General features: G+C 34.7%; 1 protein-coding gene across 1 annotated transcript in view; it reads right to left on the bottom strand.

The window, feature by feature from the left end:
* The window catches only part of sh3glb2a (SH3-domain GRB2-like endophilin B2a), a gene marked incomplete at its 5' end in the record, with an annotated part of 22,518 nt that overhangs the window by 5,915 nt on the left and 516 nt on the right, over positions 1–16,087 (bottom strand). The window contains 6 exons of the mRNA XM_016244097.1: positions 347–370; positions 1,024–1,086; positions 2,511–2,522; positions 3,656–3,748; positions 3,823–3,956; positions 13,758–13,886. Coding sequence (XP_016099583.1) covers positions 347–370; positions 1,024–1,086; positions 2,511–2,522; positions 3,656–3,748; positions 3,823–3,956; positions 13,758–13,886 — 455 coding nt within the window. The remainder of the gene's footprint in view (positions 1–346; positions 371–1,023; positions 1,087–2,510; positions 2,523–3,655; positions 3,749–3,822; positions 3,957–13,757; positions 13,887–16,087) is intronic.

The raw sequence follows: 16,087 nt of genomic DNA, 5'->3' as shown, positions 1-16,087 counted from the left end.
AAACTACCACTAAATATTGTAGAAACTTAATTGGCTGTAAAGTTGCTTTGCAATGATTTGTATGGTGAAAAGCACTGTACAAATAAACTTGACTTGACCATTTAGCGCCCAAACTCTGGAATAACCTACCTAACATTGTTCGGGAGGCAGACACACTCTTGCAGTTTAAATCTAGATTAAAGACCCATCTCTTTAACCTGGCTTACACAACCCCCCCCTGTTTTTAGTTTTAATTTTAGCTTTAGTTGACAATAACCTTGCACATAAGCGTGAACATAGTGCTGACCTGATTAATATTACAACAGAATATATATGAACATGTATATATTTGTGATGTCACACTTACTTTATCAAGCTCCTCGTTCCAGAGCTGATGAGAGGAGAGAGACATACAGAAAGACATGACAAAAACACAGAGAGCATTACAACGAAAAGAAATGTTAAACTCAAGCTGTGTTTAATTACAGCAGAACACAAAGGGACAAAGCACGTCTGAGTGATAATTTAATTCAGAATGCTGACATCTCTGAGGTCCAAACCATAAACGGAGAAATAACTATAAATGGAGAGTAAATGGGTGTAATACAAGCAGAAAAGTATGTGATTAGTTTGGTTATATTGGTGAGTATTAGGTTGCTCATTTACACCCTTAATGCACAAGGGTGAAGCATGTAGAAGGGCAAAGTTATACAAGGACATTTCTGCCATGGAATAAAAATAAAAAAGGTAAATGCGACTTTTTATCTCACAATTCAGACTTTTTGTTTCTCAGAATTGTGAGAAAAAAGTCTGGACTGTGAGACAAAGTTACCTTTTTAATTACCTTTTTTATTGTTTTTATTCTGTGGCAGAAATAAGCTTCCATTTGTAGATTTGTATGACGAATAATGAATGACAGATTGTGTTTATCATGAATATTAATACTGGAAATGTAATATGTGTATGTGTAGATATGTGTGTGTGTGTGTGTGTGTGTGTGTGTAGGTGGACGTCTCGGCAGTGAAGACCGCAGGATGTTCTTACCGCAGATGCACTGGCAGACAGCACATAATGGCACGGTCTGGTCTCTTGAAAGTCTGGAACAGCCTGAAACAGAAAGGAACGCGTACTTTAATACACACCTCCTGCCAAAACACAACCACTAACAGCAGATATTACAGTCTTCATCAGCTGCATTGAACTATGGGATGATAACTGCTGGTCATTGTGAAACACTACAAACAAAAAGTAGCAATGACTTCTCTTCTAAAAGCCATCATGCATCAGAACTACAACTTATAAAGATTCAAAGATCAGAATAATGTCAAGTTTGATCAAATTTAGATGATATTGAGCTGATCTTTGATAAATAGTAAGAATGAAAACATCTGATCTTTGATCTTGCTGAATGATGAAATAAAGATATGGCAACTGAAATATAGCATTTTTGTGTGCAATATGTATTATATTGCATTGATGAAAACCAAAATAATTTGAGTGGGTGTATATTATGATATGATGGAACAGATGATAACAAATTACACTTTCTGTTCACATATTAGCCACTAGAGGACGCTGACAGAATAACTGGATTCGGTAGACTTGAGAATCAGCTGCTCTCCATCATACTTTCACTCTTGACAGAAGGTTTGATTGATTTCTCTGTTTCAAACCCTCGCTGTCGACTGTCTACACAGACAACAACAATCTCAGGCAGCATCATAAATTAAATGGATCCTCAGATGTAACTGATTTTAAACATCATACATGGGCTGAATCTTGGAAATGTTCACTTGGCAACTAACTGAATTAAGCTTAAGTACTAAAATTACTAAAACTAAAACTGAAAGAAATGAAGCCAAGCTAAATAAAAATATTAAAAAAGCTAAAACAAATGACCTAACATTACTAAAACAAACTAAAATTAAAACTGAAAATATATATAAAAGCCAATTAAAAATATTAATAAATACTCAAATAGTGGCATGTTTATAAGCCAACAAAATATATATTACAAACATTTTAATAAATTACAAAGAATTCATATTAATAAATATACAAAATAAGATATTCCAATAAGCACACACATCCAAAACATACATAAGTAATGTGTACACTTGCATATTTGACTTTAATTTTGTATATTTGACATGTGGCAATAAAGTGAGTTCTAAATAGAACTCTGAAGCAGAACACTGAAGTTTTCAGTTCTAAATAACACATTTTTAAAATGAAGGGCATAGCAACCTTTATAACAGAGAACTTTAGAAATTATTCCCTCTACTTTTTGGGAGAAAATCAAAAAGTAAATAAAAAAATCTCTATGCTTGTTGCAATGCATTCTGGCAATCTGGATTTTTAAAGTTTACTCAGACAAGTAATTCCATCATATCATTCAAAAGAAGATCTTAGTGGAGTGCATGAAAAATGAGGAACAAAACTGAAAAGTCCTCATGTCATTGTCATTCAAAAAATGTAAAAAGGCAACAAAAAAAATAAAGGTATATGAGGAAATGCACTGCGATACTCACTTCTCCCTCATACTGTGAAGGTTCAAGCAGAGACAAACAATTAGTGCTCAAACAACAGGTGAGAAATCACTCAATATTCACAACCACACACAACAAACACGAGGAACAGAGATATTTCGAGTGATGTTATCAAAGCATGACAATAAAGACAAATGAGAGGAAAGGGAATTGAGAACCAGTTCTTATTCAGAACTAGTTACTTTCTTTTAAAATTCTGAAATCAAATAATAGTTTTGAAATGTTTGCATTCTGCAGCCGACGTGCACAGAAGATTGTAATCAAATAAAATACACATAATAAGAGGCGAGTCTTCAAGACAATCAACTTTTGATTGATTGTTTTCTAGATTAACAAACCTCTGCAGTGAATGGGTGCCGTCAGAATGAGAGTCCAAACAGCTGATAAAAACATCACAATAATCCACAAGAAATCCACACCACTCCAGTCCATCAGTTAATATCTTGTGAAGCCAAAAGCTGCATGTTTGTAAGAAACAAATCCATCATTAAGAGATTTTGAACTTCAAACCGTTGCTTCCATAATAACGCTTCCTCCAGTGAAAAAGTAATCTCATCTGAATCAGGAGAGATATCTGCACAGATCAAGCACTGTTTACAAGCCAAAACGGCTCTAAACAAATATGTGGGTGGATTTTGATGTGAGAGGACAAAAGGAGATGGACTTTTTCACTGGAGGAAGTGTTATTATGGATTACAGACTCATATTTTTGCCAGAAACAACAGTTTGAAGTTAAAACGCCATAATGACGGATATGTTTTTTACAAAAACGCAACTTTTGGCTTCACAAGATGTTAACTGATGGACTGGAGTGGTGTGGATTATTGTGATGTTTTAGCAGCTGTTTGGACTCTCATTCTGACGGCACCCATTCACAGCAGAGGATCCATTGGTGAGCAAGTGATGGAATATTAAATTTATTATGTTACGATGAAGAAACAAACTCATCTACATCTTGGATGGCCTGAGGGTGAGCACATTTTCAGCAAATTTTCATTTTTGGCTGACCTATTCCTGTAAGAAAACTGGAATGTGAACCAAAATCAGAAATGCTAAATCCCTTATGATTCCTATCCCTAAAGAAAAGAGAAGAAAAATGAGGAGAGAAAAGGGTAAGTAAGTCTTACAGCTGCTTTGGCCTCTGCTGTTTTGGCCTTCTTGAGACGCGCTTTACAGGCGTCGAGATCCAAGCGCCGATTCTCCAGGAGTCTCCGCTCTTTCTGCGAGGAGGACAACATTTTTCGATGCATCAGAATCACATGCAAATCTATTACCACAAGAGAGTCAAACTCACAGAAATGGTCCTCCAGTCACCCTCCAGAAAGTTGCGTAGGGGTGTGAGGAAGCTAATGGATGAGGTCTGCAGAAACTCTCTCTCAGCGCCACCCAGTCTCCTCTGACAGTCGCCCACTTTGATCAGGGTGCTTCCTACACGGCCAAAGCACAGATGAGTCACGATTTAAACCAGTGTGGGCTGAATTACTTAATTCCCACAGAAACCATTTAATTTCCGACACAGATAAATTAAGTGCATTAAACCACATCTTGAAAATAAAATCTGCTGATTTGCAAAAAAAGGGCCTAATATCACCTAATTTAATGATGCCGAGTTCAAAAATAGCAACAAAACATTTCATCACATACAGTTTTTCACAAAATAAGGATGAAGATTTTTCAAATTATATATATCAGCTTTGCCTTTAATGCACTTTTCAATAAACAAACCCTGTCAAATGTAAAAAGTTTTGGTTTTAATGACAAAGTAGTAGAATGTATTAGCGGTCAACCGATATATCGCCAAGGCCGATATATCGGCCGATATTTGGCATTTTTCAAATATCGGCATCGGTGGATAAGTTCTTCTGTTTGGCCGATCCATTCGAGGTGGGACTTTAATTTTGACGGCGCTGAGAGCGGCAGCGCCTGAGCACACAGTGCTCATATTCTCCCTCTTGTTCGCCGTCGTCGTTAACAGTTCTGTCTAAATACGGATAGAAGTCGGTCTAATAATCAGATAGAACGATTAAACAAAGGAATTAAAATGTATACAGAAAGTATTATAACGACTGCTTTTAATATTATTAGTAATAGAAAGGAAAACATAATACTTTCTCGTTTGCCGTCAGCATTCAGCAAATACGCATTTACATCACTTAAACAAATCTTTGAATGGCTAATGAAAATGTAATTTCACAAACCTTGCAAACTTAGTCAAATCCAGTTGTGAGATCTTGTAAAGTGTGCATGTGACCTGCATGATCGCGTGTTCTTATGGGATCATTTTCCCGCCAAATGTATTGCAGTCACGGATAAAAAAAATAAGCGTGAAACCAAAATTTAAAAACGCAAGTAAAATTATATTGCACAAAATGTAAAAATGAAAGCAAAGTTTTTAGAATAGCAAACAATAGTCACAGATCAAAAAATAATAATTGTAAATTATTATAACGCATTAAAAAAAATAATAAGCATGAATCAAAACTTTAAATACATTTAAAATCATATTGCACAAAACTGAAATATTAATGCAAAATTATCCGAATTGCACACAAAATCATGTTTTCCTTGGTTATATTTCTGTGTTTTGTGCTCTCAGACATTTTCTGCACATATTTGTATTTTTTGTATGCTTATGCTGTTTTTCCCTTTGCTCTTTATCTATGTTCTGCGCTTCTTCTTCCAAATGTTGCGGTTAGTTTCATGTAAATCAGGGAGGGCTAAAACATCATCATTAGGGCCTTTCGCACCATTTTAGTTCCAGAACTAAATGTACAGTACTAAAGTACAGGGACGATTTTGCGCAAACTATTTCCCAGTACCATTTAAAGGGTTACATTCGCACCGACAGCGTGTACTAAGAAGTGACGTCAGCCGGTCGACAGCGACGTCATTTGTGCGCAGCGTTCAACAACAGAAACAAAGAAGAACAACATTAACAACAGGAGGATGGAGGACGCTGTGATCGGAGCGGTGTTTTTGTTGTGTCTCGCGGGTTTCACAATAATGGACATGGAAAGTCGACGTATACGTAAAGCGATTGAAAGAACGGAAAGGAGGACTAAGAATCTCCAACGACAACTGGCAGTGCTACATTTGTTACAAGTGCCTGCACTTCAGCATCCGCCCATCTATCGCTGTTCTCCATACTTGCAAAATAAGTTGACACAATGTTTACAGTATGTTTACACTGCGTTTTAAATCATGGCGGGTGAGGGTGTTTTCGTACGCGTTTGGCCAATCAATGTCTACTTACGTCACGATTAGTACCAGTTGTACTGGTTAGACCCTGCTCCGGAGTAGGAGCTAATTTGGTTCTCGAAAAAGGCAGTCCGGTACTAAAATCGCACCCAGTTCCGCCGGTATGAAAACGGCAAAAAGTGGGTAGTTCCACAATTAGTTCTGGTACTATGAAAAGGTTCCCGCGGTGCGAAAGGCCCTATTGGTCTACTAGTTCTAGATTGACCGCTCCTCCTCTAGCCAATCAGTCGAAGAGGGGCGGTGACGTCACTCCAATGCGCCTCATTACTGCCGATGCTCAGTGTTCTGTTGAAATGGTCAACTGTCGGCTGGGAAACATCTTTCCATACAGAACACCATTATATGTGTCGGTCTGTCACTGCTGTACGCCTACGTGGCGATCCGTTAACATTAAATGAGCCGAAAGGGATCAGCCACTAAATGCACCGGCCTCGCGAAGTGACTGATGTGCCTGGCTTGCCTTTACCTGACTGATTAGAAGTCTTGTTATGATTATTACTGTTAGGAGAGGATAATATGAGTAAGAGCAGGGGTTTTCAAACTGGGGTCCGTGTCGTGACCCAAAGCCGGGGGCTATACTGTATTTTCCGGACTACACGTTGCATTTTTTATCTTTTGAACGTGCAATGATTTATATTCCAAAGTGACTTATATAATGCATTTAATCTCAAATAAGCAAAATGTAAACAGGTAAAAGCGGGCACTTCAAGGTTTCTATAAATATATTTCTCATTCTGTGTGACAAGTATAACGTTAGACAGTATCGCTGAGTTTTTCTTCATTTCAGGAAGAGGTTCACAGAGACAGAAAGTGCATTTTGTATGTTCTTTATTTTACAAAAGTACAACGTTTCACTGTTATATATTATTATGTTATATATTAAATAATGCTACCTATCAGATTATGCTACCAACACTGTATTTATCCTACTGTAAGGGTAGGTTTAGGGTTGGGGTAGGTGTACATGTTAATAAAGCCTCACACCTTATTAATATCATGCTGGAAGCGAAATCTGATAGGTAGCACTTTTCGCAATCGAATTATGCTACCATCTGTTTTAATGGGAGGTAACAAAATTTGACAGGGTAGCACAAAACGTCAGAACAGCGGCGCCTCCCGTGCGCACACAACAATCAGTTCTAGAATTGCAAACTTTACATCGCAGCCTCTTTATCATCAAAGTAAATGAGACATCTAAACATACAAAAGGTATTGGTGACTCAATTTAGCTCGTCTTTTGTACAGTTTTGCTGGTCAGCGTGAGCATCGCCATGCCGTGGTGTTTTCCAAACAAATTTATTGCATGAAGGATGTTGTTTAAGTAGTAAGTAGATATTCAGATACGAGAGAAGTACAAAGCCTTCTTTACAAAATTAATAGGCTAATAGTTTATCAACCAAATGTTACACCGCATCTAACGATTCACTCATGGAAATGAGAGGTATGTGAGCCCAGCAGGAGGTTCAGCTTTTAGTTTCATTTTAAATGAGTTATAGGCTTAGCATTTAAAATAAATGTTGTTTGTAAAGAATGGCACTATCATTTATTTTATGACATACAGTTAAGCAAAACACGAGGAAGAGTGTTTTTCGTAATATCAGGACCATTGCAAATGTTTATTGAACTGAATCAATATAACAAGAAGTATATTTTGAGTGAGTTTACTATTAATAGTAACTATTTTCTCATTTTGCTCTATTTCAACAAAGAGTCCAAACAAAGCCACAGCAGAACAGTGTCCTCTACAAGCAACACAGCAGCCTTTCGTATTGAATGATTCGCTTTATTCCTCACTGAATCCACCTACTGGCTGTTTTACTTTCATATTGTTGTTATGTATAACCTTATGTATTTGAAACATTAATATGATAGTGTTAGGCAATTATATATGTCACTATGAAAATAAACAACACGCAAATAAATCAAGTTCAAGTTGAGCTTTATTGTCATTCTGCTGCATGTGAGGACATACAGTGGAACGAAATGTCGTGCCTCACAGGACCATTGTGTATATCAAATCCACCTGGCCTCTGTAACTGTCTACTCTGTAGCACTATCGTTTTCAAAGCAAAAACATTACATTAATTCAAAATTAATTTACCGATTTACTCATTTTACGTTAACGGATCGCCAAGTAGGCGTACAGCAGTGACAGACCGACACATATAATGGTGTTCTGTATGGAAAGATGTTTCCCAGCCGACAGTTGTCCATTTCAACAGAACACTGAGCATCGGCAGTAATGAGGCGCATTGGAGTTCATTTAACGTTAACGGATCGCCAAGTAGGCGTACAGCAGTGACAGACCGACACATATAATGGTGTTCTGTATGGAAAGATGTTTCCCAGCCGACAGTTGTCCATTTCAACAGAACACTGAGCATCGGCAGTAATGAGGCGCATTGGAGTGACGTCACCGCCCCTCTTCGACTGATTGGCTAGAGGAGGAGCGGTCAATCTAGAACTAGTGGACACGTGGAATAAAGAGCAAAGGGAAAAACAGCATAAGCATACAAAAAATACAAATACGTGCAGAAAATGTCTTGAGAGCACAAAAAACAGAGAAATATTACCAAGGAAAACATGATTTTGTGTGCAATTCGGATAATTTTGCATTAATATTTCAGTTTTGTGCAATATGATTTTAAATGTGTTTAAAGTTTTGATTCATGATTATTATTTTTTTAAATGCATTATAAAATTTTAGATTTACACTTATTATTTTTGGATCCGTGACCATTGTTTGCTCTTCTGAAAACTTTGCTTTCATTTTTAAATTTTGTGCAATATCATTTTACTTGCGTTTTTTAAATTTTGGTTTCACGCTTGTTATTTTTTTATTTTGTCGGCAAAATGATCTCATATGTTCTCTGCGTGACTTTCGGTCCGTGCAAATTGAATGCTTTAAACATTAAATTTGTGATTTTTAAATTATGCTGCGCTTTATGCATTTGCCCACTGTCCTATTCATATCATTTTCACTGTGTGCTGTATGTAAAATGAGTTTTACCTTGGCTTTATTTGAAAAAACTAAAGCAGAAGTATGTTTATTTTACAAATTGATTTTTTATCCATTTTCAAATGATTTCAAATTTCTTAAATATTAATTAAAATAAATACAATTATATCGGCTTTATATTGGCCATCGGCCACCCTGCTTTCCAAGATATCGGCAGTCAAAAAACCAATATCGGTCGACCACTAGAATGTATAATTTAACATACAATGTGCAACAGAGCAGAAAAAGAGCGGAAATCATGATTATAGTCATAAAATGTCTTCAGAATCATAGATGTGAAAATGGGCTGACAATTGAACAAAGAAAGACATTAATCATGCCTGTGTTCAGCTTTTATGCTGATTAAGGTATAATTTAAGACATCTTCACCTTACAAACGGTTGACGAAAGCAAAAATGCTACAAAATACATCATATTTCATGAGAAAGTATGATGTGCTCAAGCAAAACAGGCACTATTTTTTAAATCAGCACCGCAAAAAGTATTGGATATCATTCAGCAAATATGATACAGTGTAATTGTCATATTTGTCTGAGTGCAGTGCATTTAGTGCATTGCAATCAGAGATTTGATGTGGATGTAAAATAAGGATGCAAGCAACTTGTGTCACAGCCGGTTAAGAGAGTGACGTTCACAAACACGTTACAGCAGTTGTTCCGCCCACCGAATCAATAATTAACGCCTCTCTTTACACGACAGACTGTGATTTTAACTGCAAAACTTCACTGAGTTGCCTCAAGCTCTTTTCTGTTAGGCTCGACTTCAAAAATCACCATACTTCCTTTATTTATTTATCTATGGTAGAACAGAAAAAAGGTGGTCCAAATGTCTGAAACCACACGGAAATCTCATTTAAACCTGTAAATACAGTTTAAGGATTTTGGGAAAAGTGAAGCAAGAAAGTTATGAGGCAAAATACAGAAGACTTTCTGATCTACTAACTAATCAAATGTAAATCATGCAAGTGTCATTGATCATCATGTCACTCTTTGTACAGACGGTCAGATGTTCATGTAGCTCTTTGGATAATTTCAAATCATGCTGGAGAACATGATCGTCAAGTTTTGTTCATGGAGCTCCATTAAAGGGAAAGAAAGACACACCAAATGAGACATTCTGAAATTGTTATTAGAGAAATTCAAAAGAAAAGCATTTTCAGTAGTGATTTTAGACATTTGGACACCTTTTAAATGTATTTACGTGAAAACTAGCATGCTTTCTCAACGTAAGTAACATAATTAATGGCCTACAGCAAATGCAGTCAAAAGTTAATCTACTAAATCTCATCCATTAATTTTACAAATAGACACTTTAATGCTGTTTTTCTATACTTTAGACAGGCTGCACTGGTCCAGTACTTACAGAGATAAACTGTGTATTTCCACTGACTGACACTACAGCCCATCCTAAAAGCATGTGGTCAGCCACGGGACGATAATAAGCCATTTAAAACCACTAAGTGCACTTTAGTTTGAGAACAGACAAACAAGAAGTGCACAGTTCTCTCTTCACTCAATGCTTCTATTATCTGTGCTATCTGTGGCAACCAATCACAGCAATAAAAGCATTTATCATAGGGAATCAAATTCAGCACTGGAATTCATATTTTATTAATTTATTATTGGCTGTTAACTAATATTATCCATACCAACCCAAATGTAATGTAGTCGAGTCAAATGTATTTGTATAGCGCTTTTCAAAATACACATTGTTTCAAAGCAGCTTTACAAAACATCATGCTGAAAATGTTTAATATCATCATAATATCTTCATGCCTTATAGTTGCATTTAGCAGATTAGAGCTGGGTGATAATATAGTTACATTTTACAAGCAGTATATCGCCCTATGTGAATATACTGTATGCATTGGAAGTTGGAAGCAGGTTATTATAGTTAACTAAAACCATTAAAAAACCATTTACGTCACTTGAAATAAAATAAACTTTAATTGAAATAAACTTAATTTGTTGCCAAAGCATCATTCCTCATTTTCATTTAGTTTAACTTGATGCACTAAAATAATTATAGTTTTAATAATAAAATTTAATAAAAAAAAACTATGTACATATTTATAAAAAAAGACAAAAACACAACAAAATTAAAATAAAAACAGAAAACATAAAAACGAAAACGAATTCAAAATTAATTTAAAAAAAAACGAAAATAGTATCATGATACTAAAATAACACTGGCTGGAGATAAATAATATACTTTCTATAAAGGATCATATTTTCTTTTACATGCGTTTACTGTGGTTTTGTTCATAGCGACAGATGAATTTAGGACCAAATTACAGACCTTTGAGGCTTTGACATTAATAACAGATGATACGAGAAGTGTTCTCCCATAACATCAATAAGTATATTTCTTTTCTGCACAAATGTATGCTTAATTTCATTCTTGAATTTTAATAATCAACTTTAATTCAGTTTTATTTGCATTTAGCAATGTTTTTTTCTTCCCAGCTGTGTGCAACCCAATCAAAACAGACCTGAAACTCAAAAAACGGGTCACAGGTCTTGTTTTGATTGCAAGCGGCTCATTACTAAACACTGCTTTGATGAATGTGTTTTCTAGAATGACTTTCTAATAGCTCAGAAAGCATAAAATGCATCCGATGTCTGGTATAAAACCATGAAAGTAGAGCTTTAATATTATAGTTTCTGAGTATTAGGCTTATTAATATTGATAAAAATGAGTGGAGCACATTTAGGTCAATTTAATTATGTAAGAGTCAAGAAAAACAACAACAACAAAAAAATCAACTGGACACCTCTGGTACTTCTACTGAAGGTTATAAAGGGGAAAACCTCTGTGGAAGAATGCTGGCCAGGAAATTACATCACAGACTGCTGTGACCTCTGACGTCACTCCGATGGGGAACAGAAAGGAAAATGCAATTAGATGTATTGGTTTGGCTGCTTCCACACAGCCTGCAGGGAAAAACCATCAGAGAATGCAAAATCAATCCGATCACACTGAAAAACTTCAACATCGCAGTCGGTGCCGCTGAATTATTCCACCATTTAAAGAGCGAAACACTTGCTAACCTTTTCATATTATATCTACAAAAGAAGCTTTAGGATAACAAACAGACAGTGGCTCTTAATGTTACTGCAGTGGACTGAATTAGATTAAGGACATCATTTGAGAACCAAATCAATGGATTTGTCCTCGACCCGGCGGAGTTCAGCTTACAGACAAAATAAATCAAGCGTTTACTCTTGGCAGACTTTTTCTGCCAAAAATGCACACAGATAATCCAATGCTGAGGTTTAAAAAGATGCAAAAGTACTGAAAAAAAAAATTCTGACACCACAAAAAAAATAAAAATACTGTAAATAAATGAATGAATGGTGAATAGGGGTGTGAGTAGAGCTGCACGATTCAGGATCAATTGAGAATCACGATTTTTTTTGTCTCAAATAGAGATCACGATTCTCCCACGATTCTGAACTAAACAAAATAATGTGTGGCAAAATATGATTGCTGCAGTCTATTTAAAAGTGTTTAATTAATTTGATTGAAGTATTAAACATTTTAATATACACTACCAGTCAAAAAATTTTGAACAGTAAGGTTTTTTATGTTTTTTAAAGAATTCTCTTCTGTTCACCAAACCTGCATTTATTTGATACAAAATACAGCAAAAGCAGTAATATTGTGAAATATTTTTACTATTTAAAATAACTGCTTTCTATATGAAATATATTTTAAAATATAATTTATTCCTGTGATGCGCAGCTGTATTTTCAGCATCAGTCTTCAGAGTCACATGATCTTCAGAAATCATTCTAATATGCTGACATGCTGTTCAAGAAACATTTTATTATTATTATTATAAATATTTAAAACACTCGAGTACATTTTTTCAGGATTCTTTGATGAATAGAAAGATAAATTAATGCAGGCTTGGTGAGCAGAAGAGACTTCTTTAAAATAAAAAAAACATAAATCTTACAGTTCAAAACCTTTTGACTGGTAGTGTATATGTATTTAAAATATTATATATTTAATACACCAATTTAATATTTAAATTATGAAAAAGTTGTTTGAATCAATGATTCCACCTACTGGATGAATCAGCGTTTTTGAACGATTCTCTTGAATAAATGATTCATTCAATTATAAATTAAGTCACTTTCGCCACCTAGTGTTTCGGCGAAACAATGCAATCGACACAAACGTTATGTGGCAGTTACTTTCAAACGCGGACTTGCTCTATTTTGGTCACGCTACCATAGACATCAATGTTTATATCTGAATGATAAACTTTCATCCCAGTATTTCTGGGATAATATGAATGACTGTACGACAGAAATAATACTGTGTAGTTGAAAAGACTGTTTGTGAAGCTGTTTCTTAACCAAACATGGTAACTGCTCTCTGTGTCAGCGGCAGTGCGAACACAGGTTTGAATGATCCGGTAAGACTTTGTCAAAGGTTTAATAGACACGGGAGAATCGTTGTCATTTAGAAATGAGATCGTGTGGTTGTCTGAATCGAGATCGTGATCTTTTAACGATTACTCGTGCAGCTCTAGGTGTGAGATCTCAATATTTTGGGGGATTTTTTTCGATAACGATAATTAATTGATATTTTGCGGAGTGTGTTTTTATGCTGGTACCTTGGATAGTTTAGGCCTATCATGGATAAATTATATTTAATCTAATATTTAGGAAAACGGCACTGTTGCTTGTGTGACATTACTTAACTATATAATATCTTATAAATATATAGAACAAAAACCCATACAGATACTATAGGGGCATTTGAACTATATTATAATAGGCTTTATCATGCAGTGAATGCTTTTGGACTCTCAAGTTTTGTTTTGTTTTTTTTGTGAAGTGAGTGACATACTCGATAATGTCTGCTCGGACATCGTTAAAACAGCAATTACGATATTATCACCCCTAATGAATATTATCAGACAGATTTCTGAGTCTTACCGTATGGGGTTCCCGGTCCAAACTCCTTCGCTGCCTCCAGCATGAACTGGCCTAAGATATCTCCATTAGTGGGCCGCGGTGGAACCTTCCGGTCAAGCTTTTCAAACAGGAACTCTTCGATGCGAGCCCCTGGCACACAAACAGACAAATAAAGCAACATCAAAACCACCTTCCAACACTAGACAGAGACATGCAGCCATGATTAGACACTTTTAACAAACTAAAGGAAAAAACACGATGGCAAGGATTTTTGTGGTGCAAAAATAACATACTTCAGCACTTTGTAGTTTTTTAAAGGACCTTTACTTGGACACACATAAATACATTTGGAAGTCTTTAATTAGAGGATGTTTTGTCAGCCCCAAGGATCTTTTTTTTATTTAAATAAATAAATTATAGTTTTAAAGAAAATAGTAGAATATCTTAATAAATGGATGAATAAATAACTAAATATAAGTTTTAAAGGAATGATTACAGTTGCTTAAAATTTTAATTTCATTTATTTTTATTTTTGAAAGTGTTGAAAGATTAAATTTGCCCTAATTTCTCTATTTTGGGCTTGTTCTCTTCCTAGACTTTTTCTTTAGATATTTACAAGTTAATATATACACAAAGTATAATATTAAATTATATTTACAACGTATAATATTAAATTATTATAAAATACTCTAAATAAAAAAAATTCAATAAAAAAAGTGATATATTTGTTGTAAAAACACATACATATACATATATATATATATATATAGACGCACACATACTCACACACACTGTCATTATGATCACTCTTTAATCTTTCTAAATGATCTATATTATATTTGTTTTGTGATGAAAATTTTTACATTCTGATGAAAGCATAGATTTATTAGGGATCATTTCCAAACTGGTCAATATTTGAGAATTAGACTTTTAAATATTAACCCTTTCCCCGCCAAACACATAATTTTCCGTGTTTTCACTGTTATACGCTCGGGGGTGCTATTACGCATCTCCTGAATGAGTCCACAATCTCCCGATCAAAAACACAGGCGAGGAAGACGCAGAAACAATTAATTAAATTAATGTTTTATGCCTTAAAAATGTAAATACACCATTTCTGAGCAAAAAATCATAAGGCTATTGTAAGAATAAATGCAACTTGTTTTATGCTTTCAAATAATTAGACATGCTAAAACAGAATTTGGTTACAATAAAACATAAGGTTGGAAAAATAAAAAATTTCATAGGGCCTTAAACATGTAATATTTGTTAAACTTTTAATAAATTGATGTTAAATTGTTTAAGTTTCATGATTTTAATTAATTTGCATTGCTTTTTGATTAATAAAATGTAATTTAACCATTAAAAAGGAGTCCAGAAAAAGAGTCCCTGCATCTACTGCATCTATGCTTTGATCATAGAACTGAATATGATCCAGATGTGGTCTTTGATAAAAATGCGATTTTCTCAGCTTTTTGATCAAAATGTTGCTTTTTTTTTTATGAAACTTAACTACATTCAAGTGTTTTTAAGTAGAGGCTCTGTTCTTTATTTTGATGTATTGCATGTTCAGATATTCATACAACAAAATATTCTGGAGGCCATGACATTTTTGAGAAAATGATAAAAAATTCTGGCGGTGGCTGGCAACTTTTTTCAAAAACGCTGGCAGGGAAAGAGTTAATGGACTGCTATCTTAAAACATTTTATTTCATTTCTTTTAATTTTCCAAAAATGTATTGAACTTTGCTCTAATTTCTGTATTTTGGGCTTGTTCCCTTTCTAGACTTAGATATTTAATTTGGCATTAGTGTCCAGCTCGGTCTTCTCAGCCTGTCCCAGTTTCTCCTCTGTAAACTGAAGCAGAAGTCACAAGATCAACAAGAATCGGTCATATTCCTGAGAGCAAACGCATTAAAAAAATAATAACAAACAGTCAGTGTTGGGGAGTAACTAGTTACATGTAACTAAATTACACAATTTACAGTTTTTTTCAACTGCTTACACACAGAATCTTTACTTGTCAAATTGATGTTAAATTGTTTAAGTTTCATGATTTTAATTAATTTGCATTGCTTTTTGATTAATAAAATGTAATTTAACCATTAAAAAGGAGTCCAGAAAAAGAGTCCCTGCATCTACTGCATCTATGCTTTGATCATAGAACTGAATATGATCCAGATGTGGTCTTTGATAAAAATGCGATTTTCTCAGCTTTTTGATCAAAATGTTGCTTTTTTTTTTATGAAACTTAACTACATTCAAGTGTTTTTAAGTAGAGGCTCTGTTCTTTATTTTGATGTATTGCATGTTCAGATATTCATACAACAAAATATTCTGGAGGCCATGAC

Source organism: Sinocyclocheilus grahami, unplaced genomic scaffold, assembly GCF_001515645.1.
Source record: "Sinocyclocheilus grahami isolate Dianchi unplaced genomic scaffold, SAMN03320097.WGS_v1.1 scaffold708.1, whole genome shotgun sequence".
Taxonomy (NCBI): domain Eukaryota; kingdom Metazoa; phylum Chordata; class Actinopteri; order Cypriniformes; family Cyprinidae; genus Sinocyclocheilus; species Sinocyclocheilus grahami.
Note: the sequence above shows the minus strand (reverse complement) of the source record. Positions and strands in the feature narration are given on the sequence as shown.